This window comes from Anneissia japonica, unplaced genomic scaffold (assembly GCF_011630105.1).
Source record: "Anneissia japonica isolate Jap-2015-1 unplaced genomic scaffold, ASM1163010v1 scaffold673_len1821605_cov196, whole genome shotgun sequence".
In the NCBI taxonomy this organism is placed as follows: domain Eukaryota; kingdom Metazoa; phylum Echinodermata; class Crinoidea; order Comatulida; family Comatulidae; genus Anneissia; species Anneissia japonica.
The window spans coordinates 178,320-190,236 of record NW_022717449.1 but is presented as its reverse complement, the minus strand read 5'-3'; the positions used below and the strand labels follow the sequence as shown (position 1 = coordinate 190,236).

General features: G+C 33.1%; 1 protein-coding gene across 5 annotated transcripts in view; it reads right to left on the bottom strand.

Moving 5' to 3' along the window:
* Positions 1-684: 684 nt before the first annotated feature.
* The window catches only part of LOC117110316 (COUP transcription factor 2-like), a 31,445-nt gene continuing 20,212 nt past the window's right edge, over positions 685-11,917 (bottom strand). For 2 of the 5 annotated variants that reach the window (XM_033252983.1, XM_033252980.1), the window contains exon 2: positions 685-1,334. In XM_033252983.1, coding sequence (XP_033108874.1) covers positions 700-1,311 — 612 coding nt within the window. In that variant the 5' untranslated portion in view covers positions 1,312-1,334 and the 3' untranslated portion in view covers positions 685-699. Of the gene's footprint in view, positions 1,335-1,661; positions 2,629-5,694; positions 5,906-8,404; positions 8,422-11,917 lie in introns of those variants that run through there. The other 3 variants (XM_033252984.1, XM_033252981.1, XM_033252982.1) reach the window with 3 other exon arrangements.

The following is an 11,917-nucleotide window of genomic DNA, read 5'->3' as shown; positions in this document are numbered from 1 at the left end:
TATATATATATATATATATATATATATATTATATATATAAATATATATTGGTATATAATAGGGCTGTAGGCCTATGTATATATGTATATATATACATATATATCATTATTATTATTATTATTTATATATGTATATCTATTTGTATATTTTACATTTATTTGATTATTATTACATACACTATATACATACATATTCATAACTGAGACCTAGGTCTACATTTATATCCACATATACAATATATAGGCCTATGCCTACACAGGTATACAAGACAGGATCCATATGCAGTGACAGTTTAAGTTAATAATAAATGATATGATTATTGAGATGAGCAATCGATTATAGTTCTGCCGTATACAGTATATGTAAGGATGTGTTTTATTCAATTGGTATTATATGGTGTATAGAAGACACGAGTGTAGTTATATCGAGATAATGTAATTGGATTTTATATATTCAGAATACATATTGAATTCAGTGTACCTTGATGTGTACTATATGCTTGGTACACAGGGTACCGTACGTTTTAATGACGTATACAATAAACAATGTTCACAGGCTTAAAATATAGATCGTTTGCTTTCCCAACATAATAGAGTACCACTATCTTGCTTAGGCCTAGGCCTACTATAACGTACTTTCAATTATTAATGTTCATAAACATCGAAAATATTTTTCAAACCGTGCTTGATTTTAACGAGGCTACCTACCTTCTCTACGCATTCCCATTTTCAGGCACTTCTTTAATCTACAATACTGACACTGATTGCGATGGTGCTGGTCCATCGGACAGTTGCGATTCCCCCTGCATGAGTAGCTCAGGTTTCGTCGGACGGAACGTTTGAAAAAACTTTTGCACCCCTCACATGTAAACTGTCCATAATGTTTACCACTACTCTTATCACCACAAACCACGCATTCTATGTGTTGCCCTGTTCCATTTTGCTGTCCATTTGACTGGTTAGTTCCACCTGAGGATTGTGATTCTGTAGTGGAGCCTGTGGGTGTTGTAGTTTCGGGTGTGCATAGGGTCGGGGTGGTCGGGGTTTGTTGCGGTGTCGTACACATTTGACTGGTCGGTATGCTTCCAGTCTGCTGTGAGTTGACTAACTGTGTTTGGGTGGGCGGTGTAGCTTGTGGTGCCGGACACATTTGTCCAGGCAGTGGTTGCTGACTCGATTGATTAACGTGTCCGGGGATTTTATTTGACTGCTGTATACCAGTCGGTGTTGTCGGTGTATGCTGTGACGGGGCGGTGTCGGCAGTCAGATCTTCGTTGCTCCACACTGGTGCATTAGTAACCGGCATATCCATAGTTCAGCTAGCACTGTTGCCAGCTGCCAGGATCAGGTTGGCAACACCAAGAAAAGGAAGAAAAAAAAAGAAAAAAAACAACGTTAAGTCGGTGGTTACATCCTATACATATCCAAACGTAACTAAATAGTCTTCCGCATTAATGCATCAAGCGGCCGATTATTTGTCATTCAATATATATTATATCCACATTCGATCCGACTAGCCGCGAAAGAATATTTTTATAACTATTTGTACTGTTTTTTCCTTGCTAGGCTAGATCGCCGTACCGAAACGTGTTAAGAAAACACGCTTCCGAACCATACAGTCGCGTTGATATGAGCGGATTAATTTTGAAAAGTGGGACGTACAAGTGTGTCTGGCTATAGAGTTGAACTATGACTCTTGCATTGCGACTGTCGGGTTTCTATGACATCTGTTTCCATATACGGTGTTGGATGTCATACAGGTTAAAGGGGGTGATTGGTGGTTTGTAATAGAAGGTGTTCGGTCACTGTCCCGGCCTGTGGTTACCCTATCAATCAGGTTTGACAAAACAGACATGCTATTGGTTACTTTTTTCTCTCGACTTCTAGTCCAGCAATATCACTACGCCAGATATTGTGTTTTTAAGGAAGCCATGGAATCCAGGGTCATGCCCGTACGCTACCAATCACCGCTGCCTACATTTGTTTTGGCGACAGGTCACGTAATAAGAGACAAAGGTGCGAAAAGGGTAGCATCAGTCAATACAACAAGATAACAGGTTGAATGTCTAGCAAAGTATAAACACACGACAAAATATTCAACTAATAAAAACACCGGCGTTCACAAAATGACATCATTATTTCGCTTCGCAAAAAAAAATTGATAGAACTCTTGACAAATAGAGTGTCTTTTTTATAAATTTCCAAGCCACTTAGCCTGAAAATTCTGCTTTTAAGAATCCTGTTTCTGTCAATATAGTTCCCCATATGGTTGTCGTTCAATGTCAAATCAAGACGCGCAAATATAAATAGTGGAATGGTAAACCACCTAGGACACAGTTTGTTCAGATAATATTGTACCAGCGTTAAACGTTAACAACACGCAGCAAACGCACAGCAAACGCGCAGATATCATAGATTGGTGTTCCTCATTCTGAAAGGTCTTTCCTCGTGTTTTAGATTTCGACTTATTCTATAGATTATGACTCGATTCTTAAAATCCCACATGCGCCGCGTTTTTTATTACCACCGTGAAAATTACCCTCTACTAACAAATTCTTATTAATTTCTATTCGTTAACCCGTTTCCAACAGTGCTGTCAACCGGCATACATTTCGCAAATAAGTCAATGAAGCGCCATGACTTTGGACCTCCAGGCCACGGTTTGTCGACAATATCATTCGTCTACGCAGGCCTCCTGTACCTAATCTGCCGTGCCGGTGTTTGTCGACAACCCCTCTGAAAAATAAAATTTCCTGTTGAACGCAACTCGCCGCCGTGTTGCTAACTTGTCATAATAAGCATAATGCGCACTCTCATTCGTATTTGGAAATTACAAATCATTTGTAACCTGAAGAACCGAGTCGTCTGTGTGTCTGGCATTATGATGGATATTGGTCATTTTCTTTTTTAAAAAGGAGCTAAACCTCTACTGTAATACACACAGTTGATATTTTATTATGAGTCCAGTACAGTACCGTATAACTCACTCTACTACTAGAACTGTAACATCATCCACGGTCGGCCATGATGTAATTTTCCCCTTTTGTCCATCCACTGGTTATTATTATTTTTGACAAAGTAAATACAATGGCAGTCGCTTATTATAGAAAGGCCTTCTGAACCCGACCTGGCTTTGTAGAACCAGGCCAACCGCTTAACCTGAGCAATCACATTGAATCGGACCAGTGTTACTCGGTGGTTGTAATTATGGACGCAAGAAAAGGCTAGTGTCTACCAGTTGAAAGTACAATATTCCTCTCATAGCTACTCTAGCAAACACACTACTATTGAAAGGCTAGACACTATTGTTGTTTAGCAAATATGCATAACGTATTCATAATGCCAAGGGGCTATTTCACAACGAATACAAACTATAACGACGTCTATCTCCCATCTTATAAGTGTGATTTTTACCTCCTTAATAAGTTCATACATCCATGATACAACCTACCAAAACACTGCTTGTTACAGGAAACCCCTTGGTCGAACCCCTTCCTGAGTTCAGGTTGGAATTATCAGCCATGATTAGAATTTTAGACAGCTAATAAAAATTGGTCTCAGTAGAAATGAATTCTAAAAATGTCCAGTTCTCTGCTAAAACACCAAATAAAATTAAACATTAGTCTTTTTCTTTTTGCTATATGACCTTGATGACAAATGCGATTTAAAAAAAAACCAATATAGGCCTATGCCTCATACAGCACAGATACAATGCACCAAAGCAAAAATTGACATACTCAACAATTTTGAATTAATCAAAGAATGACAATAAAAATGGTAAATCATTATTATTTTATATGTTTTCTAATAGTAGGCCTAGTCAGGATATCATCGATGAATTTGTTTATAGGTTCTTTCAGTTAATCATAACAGCAAAAACGAGACGGCTAATTTATTACTTTAGTTTTATTTGCGATCAATACCCTACACTTAAAAAAAATAACTCATTTTATAAGAACACAGGCTGGAATTGCTTAAAAATATAAGTAAGTAACAAATTGAGGCTGAGGTAAATTTCAAATGCGGTTTTTATTAAACAAATCTACAAAAACCAACAACAAAATATTTTGGTCTTATCTGTAGTATTTTCAGTAGTAGATATCCTCTATCAATACAGTATTATACTACTGTAAAAAAATAATAATATTAATTTTCTATCTTTGAAAAGTGTTTAAAATAATAACAAATAAGAACTTTTTAGCCTATGGCAAAAAAGAGTAAGAAGATTGAGTCTGGGTGAAATTTAACTGGTTCTTGCTTTAAAAAGTGTACTATAATAATAACAATCGTCATTGTTAGCAATCGTGATATCCAATTTTGGGAGAACAGGAACTGTTTAAAAATCTGGAAATGATTGTACTATCCATTCCATTAGGCCTATACAAACAAATACGAAATACGAGAGAAACATTTTGGAAAAATGTAAACTGTATATATTGTAGCATCCTATCGTTCATGAGCAGGCATTGAACAGCATCCCTAAATACCTTGACCACAGTAAAGTCCTACCTAATCCAAGAGGATTAATTACACCATCCACGAAGGTCTTGGATAGTCAGCTGAAGTCAAGGTAATGTGGAACTAATAATAATCGATTCGACCAGACAGACAATCTATTACGTAATATTATGCAATATCAAGGGTTTGTCCTCATCAGGTGAAGGTTATGTGTGTTTGGTACTAAGGTGAACTATGGAGTTGGTATTGCGGATATCTACTGTTTCAACTGCCTATATAACACTTGTAGCTATAATATGTGGGTCTATATCTTATAATTATATACAATTTTGTATATACAATAATTACTATGTTGTCTTGTGATAGACCTATTTAATTTTGTTATTTATTATTGTTATTTTTTTTGTATAAAAGGTTTGTTTTCCTCCACGTGATGTAGGTCTAAATCTGTAGACCAGATCTAAAGTATCATTATAAAGGCAGTTTATTATAGTCGGAGATTAATAGGCCTATGAATATACAGGACTATATTTTATGTGGTATTATAATATAAAATAATGATAATAATAATATATTGTAGGCTATATGTATGTAGGCCGGTGTAAGTAGTCAATAGGTGTCAATTGAATGTAGCCATAACATTTATTCTATAATATATGACTACTTAAAACGTTGATCCGACTCACAATAACAAACGTGCATTTACAGTGTACCGTATATCTACATAAATATATATGCACGTTGAGCCTATATATACGTACATCGAGAAATATGATACATAGAAAAAAAATTTATATTTTGTAGGTCAATATATACATGTAGCCATACGTTACAATATAAATGTATAATGCAGTATATAATTTACATTATTTATTTATAGGGTCTACCTATGCCTACACATATACACATGTCTACAAATACATAGATCTATATCCATACGACTACATTATATATGATCAGTTAAAATGTTCCATTAGTAGGTACTTAAAGTAATAGTTCAATCATAAATATAAGTGATGGAAAAACATTACCAGAAGAACATAAAAGTAATGGAAATACTAATACAAATATTGAGGTAAAATATTTATTATAAGTAGGCCTATTGAAAATAAACTACCATATAAACATTGGAAATGAAACTCCTAAACACCATTTGTAAGGCAAATTATTGTGTAGTGTCTGGTGTATTCATACGATTGGTGGTGTCATTCACTGCCTTCACTTGTATCAGCCTTACCTTCAAGCTCCGCACCTTACTTCGTTTCTCAGTGCTTCTGTTTCCCGTGTCGAATTCGAATCACTCTCATACTAAACACTCAACCTTAAACCAGGTATACAAAATATTTAGCAAAAACTAAACTGTTTGCTTAAGCCGAGTCCAGCACATTTAATCATCTCTTGATTCACGCAAAAGCGTAATGAAAAGGATCTAGACATTCCCCATGCTTTTAAACGTATTCTAATTCGGATAACTCAAAACACGCACATTGAATGATCCCTCTACGGTGTATAGACAAACCCTCGTCATTTAATATGTCCCTGAGCGAAAGAACTGCACGCACGATCAACCTGTCTGCAGAAACGGTACCCTTCTATCATTTCCAAGGCATCAGACACACAAAATCGATCCATTTACGCATAGCTATATTAATCAATATCATCCGCATTGATTTACCGACGATGCAAACTGATAGATAATATGATACTGCGGGACATATCTTTCAAAAACGCACCCACACTTAACTTAATTCGATACTTCATTCATGGCGATCCTTTTCTCATCTGTTTCTACAAACACAAAAGTGATCTTTTTACAATCCACTGAAAACATTTGTTCCAGTATTTCATGCTAGGTTAGGCCTAGTTCTTTTACTAAAATAATTATTATAAGAACAGAATATAACAGAATCAAATTAATGATAACATATGCAATGGCCTACGGGATATATAAAGGCATATATGTATATATAGGCCTATATATATATGCCTATATATATTTATTATATACGGTATATATATATATTCTTATTGTATATCAAAAGATGTCTTGTTTGTTATTTTGCATTTATGTCGATATGTAGGGCTATATGTTTATGTATAGGCCTACTACGATATTTACCTATAAGATATATTACGAGGCACAATATATATACGAGACAACTTATATATAAATATTGTCATGTATAGGCCTACCAAAACTATTGTACAGAATTCCGCGTATATATCTTAAATTTGATATTATATTATTATCTGGCAGCAGCATCAGCGTTGGTCGCCACAGCATGTTCCATAACGATGATCATAAATTCAACATTTACATTGATTTGATGTCTGATTCAATTGGATGTGCATGTATTGGTCGTATTTGCATAAATACCCGTTTTATATACGTGTTTTATACACACTATATAGGATGATGTTTGTTAGGTAATGCGGAAAGTATGTGAGGTGTACTATATATACTTCTGAGCATCATTTAAAGATACCGGTACATAAAGACATTTATATTTATATTATTTACGTTGGAGTGGGTTTACTTTGTGTTTGGTAAAATATTGTATACTGTATGTGAATAATAATAATAATAATAATAATAATAATAATAATAATAATAATAATAATAATAATAATAATAATAATAATAATAATAATAATGATAATAATAATAATAATAATAGTAATAATAATTAATAATAATAAAGAATGATAATAAATAATATAACAAAAATATCACTAAATAGGCCTAATTCTAAAAATAATATTACTTAATATTATAATTAATAATAATAACAACATTATAATCAATAATAATTATTATAATCACAATAATATATTACTACTATAATCATGATAATAATAATAATAATAATAATAATAATACTATTCATAGTAACAATAATAATAATAATAATAGCCCAACAGTAACCTAATAATATTTTTATTAATAGGCTCTAATAATGAAAATAATAACAATTAGATAAGAAACACCTATCAACAAGTATGATCAATTAAACAAACATATTTTTGGAATTTTAAGACCAAAGTGCTTCCGAATATTCATGTAGACGCTACAATTTCATTATTTATTTTATAGTAATAAGGCCTCTTGAATCTCACTTTCAGGTATTAGTTAAGCAATTTTATTATACTCTATAATACCCTATTATATACTAATTAAACTTGCATGTAAAATAAATTCATAAGAATTAATCAAATTCATACACTATTTTGTGTACATATAAATTCATAATAATGTTTGTGTACATATTCATTTCTAGCAATTTTTACATAAAAATACTGTAGTACTGTCATTATTCTTAATTCCAAATTCTAAAAACAACAGGCTATTATTAAAATTAGTCATGAACCTGTATTAAGGAAACAAGTAAATACCGTACCTAAAATATCAGCTATGAAGTATAAATAATATGGCCTGGCAGTATTTATATTAAAATAATTACTAGTATTGTAACAGTAATTTTAATTAAAAATATAATTACCTTCATTATCATCATTAGTCCTAATATTAATACTAGTATTACTGTAGTACTATAATTAGATCTATCATATATATGGGATATCTACACTAAAGTACTAATTTTATTTCTTTTAAATAGTGCAGTTGATAATAATTCCATTTAGAGCCTAAGCCTATCGGAAATATATTTAAAATCACAATATGCGTGAGTATAAGTATGGTTGAAATGGTTTAGATACATGCATTATTACATTTAATAGATATAGGCATATGGTGTCATCAGCAATTTGCAATTTGCTAACGTTAACTTGATATTCAACTAGCCAGTATGTATTTTAAAATTATGCTCGGTCTACCGTAGACGTATCTAATCGCATTCAAACAATGTTATCACTTGGTAAACATATCAAATATTAAGACCTATTTGTTCGTTTGTCTACTGGCAAAGTTCATTTTCATAATAAATTACCTTTCGAATAAGCTTCTGGAATGAAATCTCAACATGCGATCTGATAGTTGACTTGTATTGATCTGCTGTATCTATAAGACGCTTTTTTTTTGCAGAATTGTACTCTTATTTCGATGAAAATATCCATATAGTTGTACGATCAGAACGCAAAAAATCATTTTCTAAACGCAAATTGTAAGTTTAATACAATCATAATTATATGTGACGATTGAACAGACTTCAGCTGCTACAATTATTGCCAGGGCTTCCGTCAAAATTACAATACATAACATGTCCACCACACTCTTCTGTAAATTATGCTACACTACAACGTACACTACAGTCTGAGGTCGTTTGTTCAGCCTCTTAAACAACGATTTTCAGAGAGGAAAGTCCGTGCGATATGCACTACGCTCCCGTGCACTTTGATCGACCGATAATGATGGAACTTTGCACTTTTTTAAACCTCAATTGCTTGTAAAATATTCATATTACTACAGTTCACGTTCCTTTATTTCTTTATGTTATCAGATAGTTGTAGACAGTGGATCATTACTGGATCGGTAACTATTTGGGTACAGTCTGCCCTGGCACATTCAGGGGCTATGGAACTGCATGTTCACAAGTTTAGAATATCTCAATTCAGGCCTGTGGTCTCTGCCTGGTTGTAATACTGTATTTCTCTATAGCCCTGGCCCTAGTAGTATTATAAAATGATTTTGATCGAGTTTTGATAGATACACAGTTGCCTATACCCCCGTTCCGCAACCTTTTCAGCCGCGACCCAAATTCAAATATTAAACATTCAGCCACAACCCATCGACCTCAGGCTCAGCTAATTATTAAATACGATATTTATTGTGGTCAGGTTTGCCTGCTTTTAGTCACTATCTTGCATTTATTGCTTCCCTATTTTATTTAATTTTGTCTTTTAATTTACAGAAAGGTGTCATTTAATAGCAAAAGGTATGCAAAATACCTAGTTATACCTTGTTTCATTTCTGAAATCCAAGGTGTAACATCTGCAAACACATTAAAACAATTCAAATCAAAACTTAAACTGACCTTCATATATAAACTGTCATTTTAATAATAAAAATAATTAGAGTTGGGGAATTGAATTACATTGGTAAATAATCAGAGAAAACAGTTTATCTTATTTATACGGAGGAGTTTATTTTCTGTTCATTTTCATGTTTAATGTTGTTTTTGCTATCTTGAAGAGGGGCAACAGTGACAGACTCGTAAGAGTTTCTATGTCGTCCCTTGACCATTTTCAATGTGTACTGTCTGTCTCTTATACACATCTAGATGTGTATAAGAGACAGATATAGTAGTTTGTAGTATATATATATATATGTAGTATATATAGTAGTTTGTATATATATATATATATATACATATGTATTATTAAATATTGGTGTACTCATATTCCATATGAAATAAAACTTACTCATGCTATAATGTTGACATGTAGGCATACTGATAATTATAATTATATGATGATGATGTTCATGATGATGATGATGATGATGATGATGATGATGATGATTGACTAATTATCGTAGTGTAACTTCAGCAGCGGCGTTGCAGTACTAACACTAGACGTACCTACAGTATATCATTACAAAATATAACATATATTTAATTGAGTTAATTAACAAAGTATTAAAGTATGCCTACAAACTACAACATGGAGTGTAGGGCTTATAAACATCCGCTTGAGTATAATCCGTTTCGAATCCAAGACATTTATAATTGAACTTTTGATGCATAATGTGTAATCGATAGTTAATATCCATTGTTTTGATTCAATACGTAATGCAAATGATTCATAGATCTGTTAGTACACCTCGGCCTCCACATAACACACAAACCATGTTTGTGTGTATTCTGTGTACTGTGTTCCACCCAGAGTATTGTGTTCATTCTCATGAACACATAAAACGTGTTGAATGGATTACTAACCCATAAATTATTTATTATTTTTCATTCATTTTTATTAGCTGTAATACCTTTCAGGCAACAAGGTCAAGTGAAGAAAAATAAAGTTAATTAAAAGTAGCCCATTGGGTATGTCCTATCTAGGAAATACATTTATTTATTTTATTTATTTATTTATTTCTAACAACAGCGAAGAATCGTCATTTAGAAGTAAGACAAACTGGGACAGAGCCTTTGAGGATCCACGTGAGCCGCAGTCCAGCGCCATGCCCTGGTGGTGAATTACATTACATCAAAAGGCAACTGCTGCTGTTACCAAAAGGATTTAGTAAAATGGACCAAGGTTGCTATTGAAAGACTTGATGGAATAAAACAAGGTTGATAAATATCATAGCGTCATCGAGTATCTACTCGATACAAATTACAATTGCTTTTTTTTTACGTTAAGTGGGTAGAAGAATGGCTGCATAGGCCAATACACGATCCATATAGCCTATAGTAGAGAAAGATGTATTCATTGTCTGATTACCGAAAATTTCTTCTCTTTTTGTTTCATATCAATTATTACACAGATCACTATGTTCAATATACCCGGAGACCTCTAATAGATAAGCAATAGCTGCGTACTTTATATGCCTACCATTGAACCAGTCACGTGACATTTTAGTTCGTCATTATTTAAACTGTCCACTCGCTCACTAACTCAATCAATCAATTACCATACCAGTCATTAGGTCAACTATCTAATCACTCATTCAGCAACTATCTCAATCACACAATCGATGATCAAATAAATCAATTACATAATCCATCCGTCAATTAGCAGACAACAATTTTCATTCACGGTAAAGCCCGCGATCATTTTCCATAGAAGAAGTGGTAAATAAACAGCCCTTAAAAGCCTACATCGTCTCCGTATTTGTGTTGTTAATATCGTTTACTGTTTCAATCTCAATCTATGTTCTCTTTTAAAGAGGGAAATTTGAAATGACAAAGACTTCCTTTTTACTCTACTTTTGAGTGTGTGTGTGGGGGTGGGTGTGTGTGTGGACCGCGTGCGTACCAACATGACCGTTAATTATATAGCATATTGGGAAAGTTTATAAAATGTGCAGGCCGCATGTAAACATACTTGTTCGTTAATTACAATCAACTTCAGTGCCATTTCGATGAAGTTTATTGACCTAGGTACTTGACCCACACGAATGCAGTGAAACAATAATGCATACCTATTATCTTACCAATGTATTGTTACATTCTATTTGTATGATAATAATCATTTGAAATACATTGTACCTGTATTATTATGGTACACCTACTACTATAGGCATTGTGGTTTTTTTTTTCAGAGCATAGGCTTACACTGTCAATAACAATTTTCATATTTAAACAAAATTGAAATAATTAGGCATATTAGCCTATAAATCAGTAGCAGTTAATTTACATTGCCTATATTTGGTAAAAATTGTTATCAACATATTGTTACCAAGTTATTCCCTTTTAAGTTATACTGTATATACATATATTTATACATAGTACCGTAGGTCATGTAGACTAATATAATATGTTCCTAGTCTCTTATACACATCT